Source organism: Desmodus rotundus, chromosome 3 (genome assembly GCF_022682495.2).
Source record: "Desmodus rotundus isolate HL8 chromosome 3, HLdesRot8A.1, whole genome shotgun sequence".
Taxonomy (NCBI): domain Eukaryota; kingdom Metazoa; phylum Chordata; class Mammalia; order Chiroptera; family Phyllostomidae; genus Desmodus; species Desmodus rotundus.
Genome location: NC_071389.1, coordinates 180,069,930 through 180,093,014, shown reverse-complemented (window position 1 = coordinate 180,093,014; position 23,085 = coordinate 180,069,930). Strand labels below are relative to the sequence as shown.

General features: G+C 38.4%; 1 protein-coding gene across 1 annotated transcript in view; it reads right to left on the bottom strand.

Annotated features, from left to right (window-relative positions):
* Positions 1-18,260, bottom strand: part of LOC112321978 (antigen WC1.1-like) — a 60,585-nt gene extending 42,325 nt beyond the window's left edge. The window contains 4 exon segments of the mRNA XM_071220796.1: positions 7,696-8,013; positions 8,107-8,415; positions 13,448-13,762; positions 18,182-18,260. Coding sequence (XP_071076897.1) covers positions 7,696-8,013; positions 8,107-8,415; positions 13,448-13,762; positions 18,182-18,260 — 1,021 coding nt within the window.
* Positions 18,261-23,085: the final 4,825 nt, after the last annotated feature.

The following is a 23,085-nucleotide window of genomic DNA, read 5'->3' as shown; positions in this document are numbered from 1 at the left end:
GTGAAGTGATAGTTCTCTTCATATTTTAATTTCAATTTCCTTAATTATTAATGATGAAGTCTAGTTCTCATTTTTTAAATGCTTAATGCCTTAAGAAGTGTTTGCCTACCCCAAGATCCTCCAAATTTTCTCCTATGTTTTCTTTTAGAAGTTTAATTAACTTCTATTAAACTTATTATTAAACTTATTAAACTTATACGTTGGTAGGTAGTCATTTTGAGTTCTTCTTCTTCTTCTTCCTTTTTTTTTGGTGTGGAGTAAAGTAAGGGATGTGGTTCATTTTTTAACCATACAGATATTTTTTATTCCAACATCATTTTTGAAAATATATACTTCCTCCAATATTTGGTATCTGTATTAGTTAGGCTGCCATAACAAAAGCACCACTAACAGGTGGCTTAAACAATAAAAGTTTATTTTCTTACAAGTCTGGAGGCTAGACGTCCAAGATCTAGGTGTTGACAAGGTTCATTTCTTATGAGTACCATGAAGGAAAGATCTGTTGCAGACTGGCCTCTCTCCTTGGCTTGCAGATAGCTGTCTTCTCCCTGTGTCTTCACAAAATCTTTCCTTGATATGTCTCTGCATTTTAATCTCCTCTTCTTACAGGATTACCAGTCATATTACATTAAGGCCAATCCACATGACCTTATTTACCTTAATTACTTCTTTAAAAGCCCTATTCCCAAATACATATTCTGAGATGCTGGAGGGTGATGTCAACATATGAATTTTGTGCATTGGGGCACAATTAATCCATAATAGCATCTCTGTACATAATAAACTCATACATATATTTGAGTACATTTCTGAACTCTTTATTTTGTTCCACTGATCTCTATGTATCTATCCTTACTCTGAGACAATATGATCTTGGTTATTGCAGCTTAATAGTAAGTCTTAAAATCAGGAGCTTCCATATTTGTCCTTATTTTTTCAAAATTGTTTTGCCCTTTTTATTCTACATAGATTTTAGAATTGGCTTATAAATTTCTGCAGAGACACCTTGTCCAAATGAGTGAATATGGTACCTTGGCTGCTTTTGTCTGTATTAGTGAAGATAAAAATATGAGAAGCATTCTGAAACTGCCAGAACCTCAAAGTTAGGGCTGATGATTTATTTTGTAGACGGGGAGGCCATAACACCATAAAGGAGTTGGGTGGAGATCTTCTGAGATCACAATAGGGTCCCCATCCCACTGGTGATCACTAAAGTGATCTTACATGGTGCAGGGAAAAATAGTCAAGAAGTCCTAAAACATGGGGATATTAAGTCAAAGAGTTAAGCCACATTGTGGGACAGTATAAACAATTATCCCCAAACCTCTTTTGATAGATTTTATGCATGGGAGATTAAAATGTATTTCTTTTGTTCTAGATTCTGCTGAATACATGGGCATGTCCAGTCTTACTCAGGGCACTCCATTTGTTGCAGCTTATGTTAAAATGTGGATAGAGAGACAAACTCTTTTCTAAAACTTTTTTCTTTTATACTCTTTTTTAATTGTATTTTTCTATTAGCATTTATTTGAGACAAACTCTTAATAGAGTGAGTTATATAAAGGCAGGCATGCATAACTTATACCTTAAATGAGAGAATTGTCCAGGTCCATCCTTAAATGAAATCCTCCCTCTAAGGGTGCTAAAAATTTGAGAATACAAGTATCTTTCAGTTGGTTGTATGATGATACTATAGCTTTCCTAATTCTGTGCCTTTGACCCAGGTGATGGTTACTGCTGTGATAAGAGTGGCTTTAGCTGCTTGAACTCCCTATCTGCCTGTTATTGGGAGACAAGATGATATCAGGGTAACTGTTATGGATCTTCTTGCTCAACTACTATAAATGGTGCTGAATGATGGAAAATGATTAGAATTTTTCAGAAGAAAGAAAATAATAAGGTTATAAAAACACCTTGGGACAATTAAACTGGATGAAAATGTTCAAATGGTTGATTAAAAATTAAACAATGTAGGACAGAAAGGTGGAGTAGCTGCTAGTTTTACTGAATCAACATAAGAGATCAGGTGGTCTGGCTGTCCAAAAAACTCCCCAGACTGTAAAAAGACTATGATGAATTCATTTGATTATTCCTGGGCCAATGAATTTAAAATAGTCACTGATTTCAAAAAAGATGACTCTATAGGTCTATAAGAATCAGTGCCAATTAAAATTGTGCAAGGTAAGGAAAGGATTATAATCCCTGTGACAGGTGGGTTCAAGCACAACTGCCACCAGAGGACAGAAAGTTATTTAAATTGGTAGGGGCAAAATAGCTTGGAAGTGGTGAGGAATAATTTTGGGATTACTGGTGCTCAATGTACTGTTATAACTATATCTGGAAATGATAAGTGAGAGAGGAATATAATTAAATTTGGAGGATATGATGATGTAATTTTTGAAGGCTTGCAGCTAAAACTATGGCTGAAAGTAGGAATTTTTAAACAAACATAGTGTATGTTTTTGCCTCACCCCTACCAGAATGTGTTATAGGAATGTCTGTGATGTCTCAATGGAGGAATCTTCCCTTATTCAAACCTTTGGGAAAAGAGATGTGCAAATCTGTTCTTGATTCTGTTTTAATTGGCCTGCTATGGGGGAATCTTAGAATTACCTAAATCCACTCAAGTGACTAATTTAAAATAGCATACCTGGGGGACATCAAGAATTTAGGACTTACTTAAGGATCTGTCTAGCATGACCTGTGAGAAAAACATGGATTCTGCAGACTAATTGTGTATCACAGAAATCTTAAGATAGTATTCACTATAGCATCAGCTGTATCAGTAGTATATTAACAGCTCAAGCTGTACAACAAGTTAGGGAAGAATGGTGTTTTCTGATTGATCTGGCTAATGCTTTCTTTTCTATTTCTACTCAGGAAAAAAAGTCCATTTACATTTATGTGGGATGGACTCCGGTATCAATTTATTATGCTCTTACTATATTTAATTCTCCTGTGTATTGTTCCAGCTGAAACTGAGGAACATTCTGCATAGAAATTGTCCTGTATTCTTTAAAAAGATCAGTGTCATGAAATATAAAGATTCAGAAAGTGTTCCACATTAAAGGAGACTAAATGGACATCAGAACTCAATGCAGCACATTACTCAAATTTCCTTTTAGCTGTGAACAACATCTTTGGATCACTCAGTAAAATCTGTATAAAGTTTATGGACTATATAATAGTATTATAACAATGTTCCTTTCTGGAATTTGATCATTGTGCTGTGGATATGTAAGGGAGTTCTTTGAAGTATTTTAAGGGTAAAGGGATACCATGTCTGCAACCTACAAATTTTACCTACTAATTCAGAAAGATTTTATATATTCAGAGAGGGATGGTGCAGGAGAGAAAGAGAGAGAGGGAGAGAGAGATATTATAGCAAGACACTAACATTGGTGGAATAGGGGTAAAGGGCTATCTGGAAGTTTTTATTTTTGCAACTTTTCAGTAAGTCTCAATTTAGTAAGGATAAAAATATAGAAATCTAAAGGGTGGAAACAATTCAGAGAGAATCCATTCTTAGGACACTTTCACTAAAAGAAATACTAAAAATATCAGAAACATAAAATGCCTAAGAGAAAACCTAGAGAAATTCATTAAAGAGAAATTAAAGACCTAAATGAATGGAGACGTATACCATGTAAATGAATGGGAAGATTCAATATTTTCAAGGTTAATTATCCTCAAATTCATGTGTAGAATAAATCTAATCTCAATCAAAATACCATTATACTTTTTTGGGTGATAACAAGCTGTTCTAAAATTTACATGCTAATGCAAAAAGCCAAGAATGACTAACACAGTAGCCAAGAAAAGCCACAAAGTTAGAGGAGTTAGAGAAGTTATATAAAGTAACTTCTTTAAAGATTTCTAGACTTACTATGAAGTTACAATAACTAAGAAAGTGTGGTAGTGGTACAGGGGTAGACAAATGATACAGTGGAGCAGAACAGAATCTAGAGAAAGACTCAGACACACATGTGCTCTATGACAAAGGTACCACTGCAGTACAGAAAATCTTTTCAGACTTCAGGCCAAGATGGATGCATAGGTAGACACACTGTGCCTCCTTGCACAACCAAAAGAAGAAGAATAACAATTAAAAACAAAAAACAACCAGAACTGACAGAAAATCGAACTGTATGGAAGTCCGACAACCAAGGAGTTAAAGAAGAAATATTCATCCAGACCAGTAGGAGGGGCAGAGAGAACTCTCAAGCAAGGCAGCGGCTGCTGGAGCAGGGCAGGTAAGGCTGCACCTGGCCGGCAAGGTGGCAGTTGGTGGACCTGGTGAGGCATTGGCTGATGGAGCAGGGGGTTCCACATTCGTATGCAGAGAAACCGGGAGGAACAACTGGGGAGTGAGACAGACTGCACAACCCAGTGTTCCAGTGTAGGGAAATAAAGCCACAAACCTCTGATTGAAAACACCAGTGGGGCTTGAGGTGGCAATGGGAGAAACTGCCCGGCTCACAGGAGAGTCCATTGGAGAGACCCATAGGGTCCTAGAATGAACACAAACCCACACACTCAGGAAGCAGCACCAGAAGGGCCCAATTTGATTGTGGGTAGCAGGGGAAGTGACAGAAAACTGGCAGAGAGTGGAATAAGTGCCATTGTTCCCTCCTGGGCCCCTTCCCCAGATAAAGCGTCACAACACAGCAATGTGGGTTGCCCTGCCCTGGTGAACACCTAAGGCTCTACCCCTTACTACGAACAGCTGCACTGAGGAAAAAAAAAAAAAAGGCCCAAATGAAAAAACAGATCAAAGCTCCAGAAATAATACAACTAAGCAATGAAGAGATAGCCAACCTATCGGATGCACAGTTCAAAACACTGGTAATCACGAGGCTCACAGAATTGGCTGAATATGGTCACAAATTAGATGAAAAAATGAAGGTTATGCTAAGAGAAACAAAGGAAGATGTACAGGGAACCAATAGTGATGCGAAGGAAACTGGGATTCAAATCAATGGTATGGACCAGAAGGAAGAAAGAAACATTCAACCAGAAAAGAATGAAAAAACAAGAATTCAAAAAAATGAGGAGAGGCTTAGGAACCTCCAGGACATCTTGAAACGTTCCAACATCCGAATCATAAGGGTACCAGAAGGAGAAGAGGAAGAGCAACAAATTGAAAACTTATTTGAACAAACGATGAAGGAGAACTTCCCCAATTTGGCAAAGGAAATAGACTTCCAGGAAGTCCTGGAAGCTCAGAGAGTCCCAAAGAAGCTGGACCCAAGGAGGAACACACAAAGGCACATCACAATTACATTACCCAAGATTAAACGGAGAGACTCTTAGAAGCAGCAAGAGAAAAGAACACAGTTACCTACAAAGGAGTTCCCATAAGACCTGTCAGCTGATTTCTCAAAAGGGATCTTACAGGCAAGAAGGGGCTGGCAAGAAGTATTCCAAGTCATGAAAGGCAAGGACCTACCTCCAAGATTACTCTATCTAGCAAAGCTACCATTTAGAATGGAAGGGCAGATAAAGTGCTTCTCAGGTCAAGTTAAAGGAGTTCATCATCACCAAGCCCTTATTATATGAAATGTTAAAGGGATTTATCTAAGAAAAAGAAGACAAAAAATATGAACAGTAAAAATGACAGCAAACTCACAGCTGTTAACAAGCACACCTAAAACAAAAACAAAAACAAACTAAGCAAACAACTAGAACAGGAACAGAATCACAGAAATGGAGATCACATGGAGGGTTATCAATAGGGGAGTGGGAGGGGGAGAGGGGGGGCAAGGTACAGAGAATAAGCAGCATAAATGGTAGGTAGAAAATAGATAGGGGGAGGTTAAGAATAGTATAAGAAATGTAGAAGCCAAATAACGTATATGCATGACCCATGGACATGAACTATAGGGGGGGGAATGTGGGAGGGAGGGGGTATGCAGGGTGGAGGGGAGTGAAGGGGGGGAAATGGGACAACTGTAATAGCATAATCAATAAAATATATTAAAAAAAAAGAAAAGTCTTTTCAGGAAAGGATTCTGAGTCAATTGTATATCCATTAAAAAATATGAACTTGACCCTTGTCTCACACCATACATAGATATTGATCCCCCAGAAGGATTGTACAATTATATGCAAAATAAAGATAATTAATCTTCTATAAGATACTCTTGGAGAATATTTTGTGATCTTCAGGCAGGCAAAGTTCTCTTTAAAATTATGTAAGAAACCCTAAGTGTACAGAAAAAAGTTTATAAGTTATACTTCATTAAAATTAAGAACTTGGATCAACAAAGAACACCATACCATTAAGAGAGTAAAAATAAAAGCCCAAGGATTAAATGTACAACATAATATGCTAAGTGAAATAAGCCAGGCTGTGAAAGACAAATACCATATGATCTCACCTGTAAGTGGAACGTAATCAACAAAACAAACAAGCAAGCAAAATATAACCAGAGACATTGAAATTAAGAACAAATGGACAGTTACCAGAGGGGAGATGGGAGGGAATAATGGGGGGAAAAGGGTGAAGGGTTTTCAGGAACAACTATAAAGGACACATGGAAAAAATCAAGGAGGGGTGGCAGACAACTGTACTTGAACAACAATAAAGTAAAATAAATGAAAAAAAATTTTTTTCCATTAAAAAATGGATACATATCTACACCAAAAATTATTGTCATGGTAATTTGTAGCATTATATTTGTAATAGTCAAGAACTGGAAACAACTCAAATCTACTATCAGTCAAATTGATCAATTCATGGTCATGTGATCATTCAATGGAATACTCTGCAGGAGCATCTAACCCATGGCCTGTGGGACACATGTGGCCCAAGATGGCTATGAATGCGTCTAAACACAAAATTGTAAATTTACTAAAAATCTTTTTTTGCTCATCAGTTTTCATTAGTATTTGTGTATTTAATGTGTGGCCCAAGACAATTCTTCTTCTTCCAGTGTGGCCCAGAGATGCCAAAAGGTTGGTAACCCCTGCATAGCAATAAAAATGAATAAAGTACTGCTTAAAAGCTGTGATAGCTTACAGGAACTACTATAAAGGACACATGGACAAAATCAAGGGGGAGGGTGGAGGTGGGGGAGGGAGGGGTGTTCAGCTGGGGTGGGGTGGAGGGATGGGGAGAAAAGGCACACAACTGTAATTGAATAACAATAAAAATTAAAATTAAAAAAGAAAATAATAAAAAGTTGTAATAGCAAAATCAATAAAATATATTAAAAATACTATGAATAAATTCCAAACATAATGTAGAGTCAAAGAAGTTAAACATAAAAAAACTTTTCATGGTTTTATATAAAGTTCAAAAATGACAAAAATATTCTATGTGGTAGAAGTTAGAAAATGGTCTTATTTGGAGAGGAGGGAGGGCAGAGTGATTGGCCGGAGGAGAAGGTGACTACCTGGGTGCTTTTAATCCTCTCTTTATTAATCTGGGGTGGGGTACATGACTGAGGTGCACATTAATTCCTTATACATTCCTTATGATCATACTTAACTAAAATGTTTATTTGAAAAATATTATTCCTCTTCACAGTTCTTACCTTGACCAAAAAAATGAATGAACATTGAGAACAACCATATTTCTTATTTCCCTAAAATATCTTACTTTTAAAGGCAGCTTTTCCACACTTTATGCTCTTAGGGACATTTCACTCAAGAAACACCCTCAGTACCAGGTGGCCCTTCCTTTTCTCTTACCTGAGCAGATCACAGAGGCTGTGTTCCCATGGGTGCAGTCAGGAATGCCCAGGGCAGTCATAGGGCAATTCCACAGGCAGTACTCAGCCCCTGAGCAGTGAAATTGGGCTTTCCAGATCTGGTCACCTCCTTCCACAAAGTAGGCTCCTTTTGGAGTAGAGATGGCACCTCCACAGCCGAGCTGACGACAGACAACATTGGCGTTGGCCATGTTCCAGTGAGAGGCACAGAGCATTCTCCATTCTCCAGAAATATTCATCTCCACTTGTCCTTCACACTGAGAGGTGCCATTTTTCATGAGCCGCACTTCTGTATATGCTGGTCAGTGAAAACAGGATTTTATCAAAACCTCATGTTTTTCTTACCCCAACAGAGAATGCAGGGAGGTTAAAGTCCTGCTCTGCATCTCACCTGAACAGACAACTTGAACAGCCCCACTGTGCTGGCAAGCACCTCCTGGACAGGGCGCTCTGGGGCAGAGCTGGAGCGCAGGCTCCTGCCCCTCACACCAGAACTCCTCAGCCCATACCTGTCCACCTGACTCTCTGGAGGGCACATCCACCAGGACAGACGCAGCTGTGCCGCACCCCAGCTCTGCACAGATGACCTGGGCAGTGGGCCGTGTAAGGTTCTTGTCAGACACTGGAGTCCATTTATTTCCAGAATGCACTTCTACTTGCCCTGAGCAGGGTCCACCTCCTCCAGCCAGACGCACAAATCCTGAGAGAAAAAAACAAACAAACCCCGTGAAGTGTCCATGATCCTGGCTTGGCAACTGGAAGCATGTCATAGGCAATGATGTGAAAGTTTTACTTTTCTGGTGGTGGGTCAAGGAAATGGATTGTGACAATTATTGTCAGAATTGCATTTTCATAAACAAATTTCTGAAGAGAAATGCACACTTTGAAGTTGGTTAGAAATGTGAATTCCTTACCTAGTGGACTAGCAGTTACAGAGCCTAAGGAAATTACACTGTAGTGGGCCTTCAAACTTGGGTGTACAGGTATGAATAACTGAATTAACCCACAGTAAAAAAAAGTCCATGGGTTTCCAGCAGTTTGAAGCCTATCAGGCAGACAAGGTTAGAAGGATATCCTGAGATTTCTGGGGCTAGAATTCTAAGCAGCTTTATCTCAAAAACCAATCTTTAAAAAAAAAGATTTTATTTACTTTATTTTTATACAGAGGGGAAAGGAGGGAGAAAGAGGGAGAGAAACATCAATGTGTGGTTGCCTCTAGTGGGGGACCTGGCCTGCAACCCAGGAATGTGTCCTGACTGGGAATTGAATCAGTGAACCTTTGGTTTGCAGGCTGGTGCCCAATCCACTGAGCCACACCAACCAAGGCCAAAAGCCAATCTTGAAGTGACTGAGGATGGGAAAATTATGAGGGTTGGCATAAGTGCATGCCAAATTGTAGACAGATTTATAGCTTAAGGGAGGAAATATAGATATAGCCAGTCCACTTTTATGATTTTATATTTTTTTCCATAATTTTTCATGGCAAAAATTCCAAGAATTTCTTAGGTGTCCTGGTTGTGAAAGAAGTTGTCTAAAGGTGAGTTTGGATGTTAAGGAAGCTCTGAGAGTCACAAGAATAGGAGTGACTGGTCCTAGGTATCTTTCTTAAGCTCTAGGATTTGCCAATGAACTTGGGAGAGAGTGAGTTCTCAGGGGCACTATGTAAGGCAGCTAAGTTTGTTTATCACTTCATACTGGGTTTTCTTCCCGGACAGGGGAATCTTAGCAAAGGCTAAGGAGTAAGAGTAATTGAGGTATGTTAATCCTATCTATATGTTAACTGTATATACCTCTCATACTTGGATTCTTGAGATAAGAAGCCAGGATGCTGTGAAGGAGAGGGGGAGGATGGAAGCAGAGAGCAAACAAGCTATAATTTGGAGACTTCCAAATTGCAAAAACTTTAGTGTAGTCAGAAGGTAAAAATATTTGGGAAAAATACTTGTGGACCAAGTTTTTAACACATTTTATCATCCTGTGTTCCTTCCATCTACCACTTATGGTTATAAGGCACAGAGAAAAAACACATATATAATAAAATATAATAATATAATATAACATATATAATAAATATAATATAATACAATATAAAATACATATATTATATATATCCTTTGAAAAAGTTGATTCTAACAAAGACTCATTTGGGGGCTCCCATGCTACCATACATTTCTTCAGCACGTCACCTAACATGACCCCACATTTTCATACTGATTAAAGTTGTTCACTTCTGTGATGTGACAAATCCTCTCATTGGTCTGTGATTGGGAAGGAGAATTTAATATCTGTGCAAGGCTGGTATTGCTAGTGAGAAGTGAAGTTTTAATAATTCAGTACTTGCATAGATGTTATCATCTGAAATAAAATAATATTGGGGCTCACCACAGATAATCCCCCCTTGTTTTGTGTTATATATATGTTTATGGGAAGGTAAGTGAAGCTTCTGCTCAAATGAGGGCGAAGGAAGAATCTGACTGACACGGAGATTCTCACTGACCTTCTGACTGGCTTACCTGAGAAGAAAAGAGTGACATTTTCAGGGTAGGCCCTAGGCTTACCTGAGAGCTCCTGTCTAGCTCTTCACCCTTTTATTGAAAATTAGTCTTCCTGACATGACCTTAAAAATGCCTGGACACATTTCAAAAAATCTGCTTAAGCAGAAGAAATGGCAGAGGACAAGTAGTTTCATCAAGAAATACTGAATTTAGAATTAATATGTTTAACTAATACTATAGAAACCCCCAGGGTACCAACATAACAAAAATTGAAAGTAACAAAAAACCCTAAAATCTGAAATCTGTGTCTTGCGCTGTAGTGAACTATGCTCACGGTTGAGTCATAAATAAGAACAGATACAGACACAACTTTACTTCGATTAAAAAGGAGGAAGACCTGCAGGCCCACACCAAGCAAAATACTGACTCTTTCAGGGCTAAGATTAAAGATCAACAAAATTTAAGAGCTGTAAATAATACTGGGGATCCTCAAGCACTATGTTCTTATTTTAAGCCAGTGAAGACACAATCTGGGGAGGCTTTATTGTAAGAGGGACTTGTTCAAAGTTGCAGAATTAGGGAATACTGTTGGCTCCAGACTTCTTCACCTCTTCTGTGCCTGTTTTATGCTCTCTACGCCAGCTCCACGTACCAGGTTAGTACAACATCTCATCTCCCTTCAGGCCCACTGCTAAGTATATATCATGGCCCATTCTCCTTGGTGGTTCACCTCTACTCTTCTCTCCATTTTCCAAATTTAGCTCATTTGCTAGAGAGATGTCAACCTGAGTTACAGGAGAGATCTCAGGGGGCCAGGTCTATAGGAAAGGACTCTTTCTGCACCCATGCCTGAGCCTGGAAGATCCCCAATTTTCTACATCTCAGCTTGTGCTTAGGGTTCCTTTGGCCAGAGGAAATATTCCCTCTCATTGTTACAGCTTTATTTTGCCATGATTTTTATCTAGAGAAGGAAGAGAGCAAGGATGACCAGGTTGGGTATCATCACCTTTCATCTAGGTTCCATTTTTATTACTTCACCTCTGGCCAGCAGTGTCTTCTCTATCTTGCCTGTAGCTGTGACTCATCTGCATCCACACCAACAACTCTGAAGTCTTTTGATGGTCAGCCTCACCTGCATCTGTACCCTTCTAGCTCCTCATCCATCAGCCCAGGATCCTACTATTCTGATGAAACAGAGCACCTTGTTTTCTGAGATGTGGGAAACGTCTCCATTGGTTGTGGTATTTGGCCAGAGATCCACAAAGATCCAAGTGTCTTCTTAAGACCAAACTTGCCCTGTGCCCTTGGGCTGTGCATTCATTCCCCTATAAAGCCAGAGGTGGTCAGCATGAACTTTCCATCAGGACGCAGCAAAGAGCAAGGAGAGGGCAACACTGGAGGCCCAGAAAAAGGTAAATGACAGAGACAGAGGGAGGCTTCAAATGAGGCATCTCTAAACTCTGTACAAGTCTGATATTTAGATAGGAAAAATGTATTTGCAAACAATATCAAAAGTCTATTTCATGTTGTTTTATTCAGAATACAAACATCTTTGTAGAGTTTGCCATGTTTCAGGAGCTTTGATAGGTAAATCACAATAAAAGAATGTTCTTATCTTTGCAGGGCTTTATTTCTAGTGGAGGATAAACAGGTTTACACAGTACACAGGTACATGAGTACACAGGTTTAAGACCCCTGCTAAGTGTGTGAGAGACCTGGATAGCACAAAGAAAATGAAACTGCATCTTCAGAGGGATATTTGTATTAATCAACCTCACCAAAAGCTAAATGAAAATCATGGTCAGATCTCTCCTTGCCTGGTGTCCTGCTATATAGATATCCTGTGTCCTTAGGGAAGTTACTTAAATGTTCATCACTGGGGTCCTGTGTCTGTCACTCTGACCTTTTCCTTATCTCACCCTTGAGTCAACCTTTCAACTCATTCTTCTCAATCCCTACAACCAGCCACACAGAATTCACATAAATGCACGCATAGCCTTCTCTACACCACCCCTGGATTCTTCGTGCTGCTCAGAGAACCCAATATGTGTCCTCTGGAAGATCCCATTGTCATTCTTGCCACCCACAGCTACTGTAAACCTCTTCTACCTTCTTCAAAATTGTTTGTTCCCTTACTGCCATTCTTATCAAATAAACCCCCAAATGCACTGAGCTGTCAGGTAAAAACTATATAATTCTCACATAAAATACACAAATTAATATTTTGTTACCTTCACCATTGACTTGCCAGTGTTAGTGTCCTTCCAAATCTGCATTTATACAGATGTTTTGAACGAAAAAATGAAGAATCTTTTCACATAACGATGAAAGGAGAACTTATGACCCAAAGCATTTCATCCAATGATCTCTGGTTCTACTAGAGAAAACTGCAAACCCTTAGGCTTGAATTTGCAGAGGAGAATTGCAGTTTGGTACAAATCCTTAAATTCCTCTCTGATTTGTTTAATGATATCCCTTGCACCTCTATTCCTACTAATCTAGTGCAAAACAGTGTTTCAAATTATATATACAGAAACAATTCAACCAAAGTACATCCTTATTCTTGACTTTCTCTCTGATTGGATGCCTCACTATCCAAAATGAACGTGTGTAGTGATTTGCAAAATCTCCTACAAAATCATTCTTACAAAAGTACAATTTTAAGAAATCACGAAGATTGATTTCAATTGAGATAATACTAGAATAAACTATTTTGTCACTGAAGGAAAGAGTGGCAATTGAGACAAAAAGAAGAAAGTAAATGAAGCCCATTGTTCACAGGTGTTTTGTGCGCTTGGAGATGATGGGTAGATGTCTCAGATTCTCTAGCCCATCCATCTTCTATATTGCTCCAGTGATCAGACACCAGCTTCCTTGGGACTTGCCATTCTCTCACCTGGTGGACACTGCCCATACCTGAGCAATGACTCCTGCATGCTCCCCATAATTGCAGTATAATGGCCCCCAGCCCTGGGAAGGGCACTTCCACACATGGGACTCCTTTTCTGTGCACTTCACACTGTCCAGCCAGATCTGCCCTAATCCTGCCCTGAAGTAAGTGGCCGTGAAGGCTTCTCCGAGGCCAAGCTGTTTGTACAGGCACTGTGGAAGGAAGCTTCCCTCTCCTCTGCTCCTTTCCTCAATACCGGCCCCTCCCCCTGACTCCAGGGTTCAGACTCTCTTCCTCCAATGCCCCCCCATCTCCTCCCCAGGCAATGGACATTGTGCAGAGCAGACCTGAGCAGATGACCCCCGCGTCATCCGTGTGCTGGCAGAACTCCAGTATCCAGCTCTCAGAAGGGCACTTCCACAGGTTGGACTCCTTTCCACTGCAGTCTATATCACCCAGCCAGATCTGGCCTGATCCTGGTCCGAAGTGGGCAGAAACCGTGGCTTCGAGGGCTTCTCCACAGCCCAGCTGTCTGCATACCACCTGGGCATCATTCAGGTCCCAGTTGTAATGGCAGATGGTGCCCCAGGAGCCCTCTTGGAGGACCTCCACTCTGCCGGCACAGCGACTGCCCCCGTCCACCAGGCGGAGCTGTCTTGTGTCTGAGGAGAGAGAGGCCAAAAGGACATTTACACAGGGAAAGAAGGGTTTTCTGGTCCTCTGGGACAACCTCACTTGGTTAGGTGGGCTGTGGTAGGTCACACCTGGGTCTGGTTTCCTACAGGAGTGATCAGAGACTAATAGGGGTGAAAAATAGAAAAAAAAAAAACCCAGGAAAAATTAAGCAAAAATATCTGGTGAGTAGCCTCAGAAAACTGTTACATGGGTCTTGACAGAGTTAAGCTTCTGATTTGTACAGTTCTGCATAGCACCTATGAAAGACATGTAGGAAATGTGAGAATATCTCTACGCTGAGCAGGTAAATGTGTTCAGAGTCACTGTAATGGGCTACCAGCTGGATGCGTCTTTTATAAACCACACGGGCTTTGGTGCCACTGACCTGAGAACTAGAAGAATTAGATTAAAGAGAATGGAGTGAGGAACTGGAGCAAGCTCATCAGATGTCTCAGGTAGCAGTCATCAATGAGATCTCATTCAGAATTGCTCTTCTTGGTATACAGTGTTCAAGAGCTGAAAAATGGACCATGACAGAGGCCATGGTTTATCCCAGCATACTTCCCTTACGATTCTATGCTTCAGACTCCAGATCTGGATACTTAGTTTCAAAAAAATGTACTTTTCTTTGAGTAGATTGAGCAACCTTACAGGAGAGATGTCAGATGATATTGATTGACATTGGCCAGATATTCCACTGGCAATTGAACAAAGTTGCATCTTCCTCTAAACAAATCTAATCTTCATGTCAGGAGTTGCTATTATTCAAAATATGGAGTTATTTTTTCTCTGGCTGGGGGAACATATCATGTATTTCTGACTTGACCACAGAACAGAAACAGGTTAAGTTCTTGCTCTGAAAGTACTTGAACAGGCAATTTTGACAGATCCACTGTATTAATATTCTCTAATTTTTAAACATGAAAAAGGGATATTAAGAGAAGTTAAATAATGTCTATCAATTTACTTTAAGTAAGTGAAGAGTAGACACTGAAATCTAGAACTTTTGTTTCCATTAAGAATGGTCCTACCTAATAACAAAACAAGCAAGAAAAATATAGCCAGATACATTGAAATAAAGAACAGACAGTAGCCAGGGGAGTGGGGATGGGGATAATGGGGGAAAAAAGGGGGAAGGGTCGTCAAGGAACATGTTTAAAGGACCCATGGACAAAGCCAAAGGGGGTAGGATTGAGAGTGGGAGGTGGGGGTGGGTGTAGTGGGGGAGTGTGGTGGGGGAGAAGGGGGCATCTGTAGTTGAACAACAATGAAAAAATAAAATTAAAAAAATAAAAAAAAAGAATGGTTCTACTGATATGACTAAAAAAGCTGAAATATGTAAAAAAGTAAAGGTATTAGATATTTGTGGATACCATATGGAGTATATATGCTAAAATTCCAAAGAGTGGATATTATATCAGTGTTACCAAGGATCTATAGCTTTTCTTTTCTCTATGAGAATTTTTCAATTCACTTCATGGGTTAATAGCACAGAATCTGGGCTTAGGCAAGGCAGAGGACTCCTGTTGGGGCAAAGAAGCCAGCATACCTTTGGGGGTTACCTGGTGCTGGAGTGACAAAATTGGAGGCTTGCAGGCCTCTCTCATGCAACAGGTTTCCTCCTCAAATATTTGCCCAGTATAAAAGCTGTGAAGGGCAGGAGGCCAAAGAGCTACATCGAAAATTTTAGAAAGCAGAGTGGATAGTCCCTCATTCTCTTGGGTGCTAAGCTACCAAAACATCCAGGCTCTCACCTGAAATCCCCGCAAGCCTATGCCTTAGAAACGGAAAAATCAGAGGTAGACTGTTACCAAAACTGCAACCCAGACTTGTTCCAGCTCAGTTCTAGGTTGTATTTACACATTTGGGCGATCAGCACCCCTCCCCCACCTGCTTAGCAGAGGACAAGATGAATCCTTTCAGGTGTTAGACAGTATAAGTGGATATCTTATATTTTTCGTATACAATTTCTAGCATTCAATCAAAACTTGCATGGCATGTAAAGAGAGGAGATCATGTGACAAATTAACAATGTGGAAAAAAGAGACAGAAACACACACGATAAAGATGGTGATGTTAGCAATTAAGGATTTTTAACTATGATGTATGTATTTAAGAAAAAGAGGGAAGAAGGAAAGAAGAGGTAAAAAAGATGAAAAAATAAAACAAAAAATTGTAAATATATAAAAAATCAAACTAACAATGCCAACTGGAAATAAAATGTCTAGAATTAAGAATTAAATGAATAGGTTAAAAGAATTTTAAACAGTACTTAAGACAGAATTAGTGACTTAGAGGAGAGGAGAGAAGGAGGATGAGGATGAGGAATGGAGAGACACAGAGAGAGAAAGAGAGAGAGACGGAGACAAAGTGCTGCAGAAGTAATACTTTAAGAGATGACAGTTGAGAATTTAAAAAATGGATGAAAAGTATAACACACATTCCAGAAGCTCAAAGAACCCTAAGATATAAAAAGCCCCACACCTAGTAAAGTGGTTGAAAATCAAAGAAAAAGAGAAAAATCTGGAATAATAACAAATGTGTCCAATATACAGAAGGCAAAAAAGGAGAGAAAAAGGAATATAAAGCAGGTGGGTCAATTAAAAGCAAATGGAACACACTAACTCAACAATATCAGTACTTGTATTTAATGTAAATGGATTAGATACTTCAAGCAAAAGCCAATCTAGATAAAACAACAAAATTCAGGTAAATGCTATATGCAAGATACCTTATATAGGAGGGCAAAAGAAAAAGGTTGAAAGTAAAATAGTGAAAAAGTATATTTATATATTATGTAAACACTAACCACAAGTCAAATGGTTATATCAATATCACAAAAAAGTAGACTTCAAGCAAGACACACTAATTGAGTCAAAGAGAGAATTTTCATGACTATAATGGGATAAGCCCTTAATACAGATAAAAATATCAAATTAACCATTATTAGCATATGGCCAAAACCCAAGGAATGGGAATTTTCAAGAAATATAATAAAGGAGTAAGAAACAGAACTTCTTGCTCTTGTTGGGAGGAGTAGAATTTCCCAGAGAAGAGAGACAAAGACTTCTGCCTGGAGGGGCTTGAAATAAAGAGGACACATGAGTTAAGGGGAGGAATAGAGAGGTGAGGCGGATTGCAAAAGCAGCCAGAGACCAAGGCCCGCACCTACAAGAGCCGGCTCTCCAGGCATGTGGTTAGATTATTTACATTTTAGGAGCTCGCACACTAATACCTTGAGTCAGGTGCCCAACGGGGACCAGTTTTCATGGAGAATCTGCGAGAACTATAAGAGAGAAAATTCACCATAAGACATTGATAAGTACAGGATTCTTCTTAATTAGCAGATGCTTTAGGATGTCACAGAACAAGCTCAAGTACCCCAGTGGGACAGGGCAAAACTGACCAAGAGAGGCACATCCTGAAGTCTCTGAGGCTCCATTCCCCTTCTGCCTTCAATGCTAATATTAATTAACCCACGAGCACCTATATTTGGGATCATTTTTCTCTGTCGCACAATGGGATTTGAGGACCATCAAGAGTTAAGAAGGGAAAACATCTCAGACCAGAAGACAAAATTCTGCCAAGAACCCAATGCTTTGGAAAAACTACAGTAAAGCAGAAAAACATCAGAACTGTGGGGTTGTGTGGAAGATAAAGAAACTTCAAGTCAGGCTTAGACTGCAGGTGCAGGGTTATTAGGGGGTGTAATTATAGTTCATATGGGAAGGGCTTTCTTTATTAGCAGGAAGGTTTCCATCTCTGCTCTCATATACACATGCATATCTGTCATCACCACCACTACCACTTCCACCACCAAGTCCAACAGTCTGGCTTAGAGAGTGTGAGTTCTGTGGACTCCTATCTAAAATGTTGATTTCCCTGGGCAGACATATTCTTGCCTTCATATTGAACCTTCACATACTCTTCAAACTTTCCCTCACCCATTTCTCTCTCTCACTCTCCCTCCCACAAACACATGTACACATATGTACACACACACACAATCTATTGGCTGAAAGAGCAGAAATACCAAAATACTGGTTGGGAGAGACATAATGTAGAATAGAGGAAGGATAGATCAGAGATGCAGCCTGGGGTAGACCCTCAGCCATAATCCATTGCAGAAGGTGATTTGAGCTTTAGGTGTTGGAGAGGCATGAAACACAGATTTAGGTCAATCTGAGAACAAGGTTTACATCTCTGCAACATCTCACTTTTAAACTTGAAAAACGGAGTCCGTACAGGAGAAAAAATCTACATCGACTGTCACTGAAGATTACATTTGGTGAAAACCGCATGGCTAATAAGGAGGCATTTTTTCTACAATCCCAGGAATCATCTCCCCAGATGTTTAGAGCTAATCCAGTATCACTGGTGATATTAAGAATTGAGGCTATGCTTACCTTGAGCATGTGCTAGGACACTGAAGATGAAAAAAGCAAGTCCTTGGAGGAAGCAGTGCTCATTTGTTTTGACCCTCATGTCTACAGGTAACAGTTTCAACTTCCTCAAACCGTACAAGGCTCCTCCTGATCCTTAATGGGGGCTCCTACAGCAGGAAGGGGGTTATATAGTCCCATCGCCTGACATCGCCATCTTCCAGCAGCCAATAGAAACCCTGCTTAACATCTTCCCTGCCATCAGAGACTATATAAAAGGAAACTTTCTGAAATTCAAACACCAATTAGATGCTGAATCTTTAAATATCTCCTTATATGAACTACAAGGTTTTCTAATGTCAGGTGTTACTCTGCTCACTCTCCCCACTCCCACAAAGCTGGTACAGTAAACCTATAGTTAAAAAAATATGTGTGGCTTTCTTTTCTCCACCCCAAAGCTCTGGCTCGATGGCTGGTACAGTGAAGCTGGTGAGACCACTCAGATACACTGTTTCTGGGACAGTTCTATCACCCCATGAACCAAACAAAAATGATTTTTGTTTAATTACATCTTCAATGTGAGATCTTCAATGTCCCATGTTGTGGGTGCAAAGAAACAAGAAGCATCTAACCGTAAGAACGAAAAGTCAAGTGAAAAGAAAATTAGGATTATAAAGGTAAAAATCTCAGATATTACAGGTTTCTTTGGATATAGGTGGAAGTGGGCAAAGGGAGTGGGGAATGGGGATGGAAAGAGACTTTTCTTAGGGTGATGGGCCTGCAATGCAGTGTGCAGATGATGTTTTGTTGAGTTGTACACTTGAAACCTGTATGATTTTGTGAGACAATGTCACCTAGTTATCAGGTGAATGAAAAACAAAACAAAACAGAACAGTGAAACAGACATAAAGGGGACATGATTATTGGCTTCATAGCGGGGGCTTTCCTCTCGTTTTATTTTTGGTTTGTAAGTAAAAGCTAAGATACAAATACAGAGCTTTTGATGGCAATAAGTATAAAGTCTGTGTTTCCTTTCCTTCTCTCACTCCAGAGAATTTATTGCCCCCAAGACAAACATAATGAGAACAGACACTTCTCCTAGGAATAATTATAGTTTCCTGGGACATGGCAGTACTACAGATTACAAATGGGTTACAAAATTAATCCCCATTTTACAATATGGCAATTTGTACTGGACAATCTATTCTTCAGTGGTTAGAAAGTGCATGCCCTTCTGACGCTGGGTCCTCTTTTCAACATTTCTGTTCCTCTTCTTCACTTTACATTCATTTTCACATAAACCAGTTAGTCCACTCTCACATTCTTTTCATACTTCTGAATAAATAAGTAAGGTGGCTCTCATGACAATGTTTGAAAATGGAATAAATTTTACACAAATTTCTTATCCTTGGTATCAACAAAATAAGTACTAATATTATCATTTAAAAATAGTATTAGTAGTGTTAGCTTATACCTCTATCATGCCACATACTTATTATTATCTTTTTTTTGTGGTGGGAAAATGAAGATCTAGGCTCTTAGCAACTTTGAGGTTTATAATACGTTATTGTCTATAATCACTATGCTGTGCATTAGATCTCCAGGGTTTATTTACGTACTGGTTGCAAGTTTGTACCTTTAACACCTCCCCAACTCACCCACCTAGCTGCTGGTAACTTCTATTCTACTTGCTGTTTTGATTTTTTTATTTGACATATAAATGATACCATACAGTCTTTGTCTTTCTCTGTCTGAGTCATCTCACTTAACACAATGCCCAGTTAGCATAAAGTCATAACTCTTGTTGAGTTTTGCTTTTCTTCCTTGTGCTCTTGGTGTCATCTCCAAAAAATTATTTGTTGCCAACATCAATGTCAAGGAGGTTTCCCTACATTTTCTTCTGGGGGTTTTATGGTGTCAGGTCTTATGTTAAAGTTTATTATTCATTTTGAGTTTATTTAAAATAGAGATCCAAATTCTTTTTTTTGTATGTGGTTATCCAATAATGCCAACATTTGTGGAAGTGACTATCCTTTCCCCCTTAAATGTTCTTGGCTTCCTTGTCAAATATTAGTTGACTGTAAACATGAGGGTTTATTTCAGGCTCTCTATTCTGTTCCATTGGTCCGTGTCCATTTTTTATGACAGTACCATACTGTTTTAATTATTATACCACTGTTATATATAATAGTTTGAAATTAGGAAGTGTAATGCATCGGCTTTGTTCTTTCTTATAATTGCTTTCTCTATTCTGCCTCTTTTGTGGTGCTGTATGAATTTCAGGATTGGTTATTTTTTCTATTTTTAGAAAAAATGCCATTGGGATTTTGATAGGGATTGTGTTGATTCTATAGATGGCTTGGGGTAGTATGGACATTTTAAGGATATTAATTATTTTAATACATAAACATTGGATATTTTTGCACTGGTTTGTATTTAAAATTTTTTTTACAAAATTCTTGTAGTTTTCATTGTATAGATATTTATTTCCTTGGTAAATTTATTCCTATTTGATTGCTTTTTGATGCCATTCTGAATGTGATAGTTTTATTTCTTTTTTAGATGTTAGTATGTAGAAATGCAACTGATATCTGTATGTTGATTTTTATATCCTGCACTTGTTGATTAGTTCCAATAGTTTTTTTTGTTGATTCTTTAGGTCTTTTGTATATAAGATTGCATCATCTGCAAGTAATTACAATTTTACTTTTTCCTTTCTGATTTAGATGCCTTTTGTCTTATGTCTTGCCTAACTGCTCTACTTAGGATTTCCAGTACTGTGTTGAATAAAAGTGGTGAAAATGAGTATATTTGTCTTGTTCTTGATCATAGAAGAAAAGCTTTCAATTTTTCATCATTGAGTATAATGTTAGCTGTGGGTTTCTTGTATATAACCTTTATTTCACCGAAGTATGTTATTCAACACCCATTTTGTTGAGGGTTTTAATCATGAAAATTTGTTGTGTTTTGTCAAATGGTTTTTCTGCATGTATTGAGATGATCATAGGGTTTTTATCTTTTGTTCTATTAATGTGATGTATCATATTTGTTTATGCATATGTTGAACCATACTTGCATCCAGGTTAGGGTGCATAACCATTTTAAAAGTATTTTTAAATTCAGTTTACTAAGGTTTTGTTGAGAAGTTTAGCATCTATATTCACCAGGAATATTGGTCTATAGTTCTTTTTTGTTTGTTTATTTTGTTGTTTTTTTTTTTCATGCAGTGTCTTTATCTGGCTTTGGTATTAGGGCAATACTGGGCTTATAAAATGAGTTTGGTAGGGTTCCTTCCTCTTCAAGGTTTTGGAAGAGTTTGAGAAGGATTGGCATTTATTCTTTAAATGTTTAGTAGAATTTGTCAGTGAATCTATCTAGTCCTGTGCTGGGAGGGTTTTTTTTCCTGTCCTGTATTTCTTTATTTTTTATATAGATTTTTGTTATTATTTTATTATTTTTTATTGTATTTTTTCCATTACCATTTAGCCCTTTTATACCCTCCTCACCCCAGCAATCACTGCACTGTTGTTCATGGTCATGAGTTTTTGGATTATGGATTCAATCTCTTCAGATTTTCTATTCCTTTTTCTATTCAATAACTGTAGGTTGTATGTTTCTAGAAAATTATTCATTTCTTCTATATTTCCCAATGTGTTGGCATGTAAGTTTTCATAGTAGCCTCTTATGATCCTATATATTTCTGTAGTATCAGTTATAATGTTTGTTCTTTCATTTCTGATTTTAAGTCTTTTTTTTTCTTGGTAAATCTTGCTAAGGTTTTGTTAATTTTGTTTCTATTTTTTAAAAACAAGAGAGGAGGGGGAAGGAGGGTAACAGAGAAAGGAAGGGGAAGGGTTGTCAAGGAACATGTATAAAGGACCCATTGATGAAACAAATGGAGGGTAGGATTGAGGGTGGGAGGTGGGGATCAGGAGGGTGGAGGAGAGTGCTGGGGGAAAATGGAGACAACTGTACTTCAACAACAATAAAAAAGGAAAAATTAGCTCCTTGTCTATTGACTTTTCTATTGTTTTTCTGGTCTCTGTATCATTTTTTTATACTCTGATTTTTTATTTCCTTATTTCTGCTAACTTTGGGCATGGTTCATACTTTCTTTTCTAGTTCTCTGAGATTTCAACCTGGGTTGTTTACTTGTGATTTTTCTGTTTCATTAATGCATACATTTATTGCTATAAACTTTCCTATCAGAGCTGCTTTTACAGCACCCTGTAGGTTTTGGTATGTGGTATTTTTATTTACATTTGTTTCAAGATTGTTTTAAATTTCCCTCTTTATTTATTTCTGACTCATTTGTTGTTCAAGAGTGTTTTGTTTCATTTCTATATATTTGTAGATTTCCCACCTTTACTCTTGTTGACTTCTAGTTTTATACCACTATGATTGAAAAAGATTCATGGTATAATTTCAATTTTCTTTAAATTTGCCAAGAATTTTTTTGTGTCCTATCATATGATCTTTCTTGGAGAATGTTCTGTGTATAGTTTAGAAGAATGGACATTCTGCTGCTCTTGGTAGAATGTTCTGTCTGTTAGGTCTGTGGGGTCTAATGCCACAATTTTCAACCTTTTTCATCTCATGGTACACATAAACTAATTACTAAAATTCTGCTGCATACCAAAAATATATTATATTTTTGCCAACCTGACAAAAAGTAGATATAAAAAGAGCAAAAAGGATAATGACATTTTATCAAAATTGTGAACAAAGCTGAACACAATAACACAAAGTTCTATGTCAGATCTCAGTTGTAGAAATTCTTCCTCTTCAAGGTAAAGTGACTAACTTGAACTTTCTCTGGCAACACGTTTCAGTTATATAAGGGAATGAGTCTTTATGTCTCTCTGTATGTTTATTTATGTAATGTATAAATTGCAAATATGGTGAATATGGTTAAAAACCTTATATAA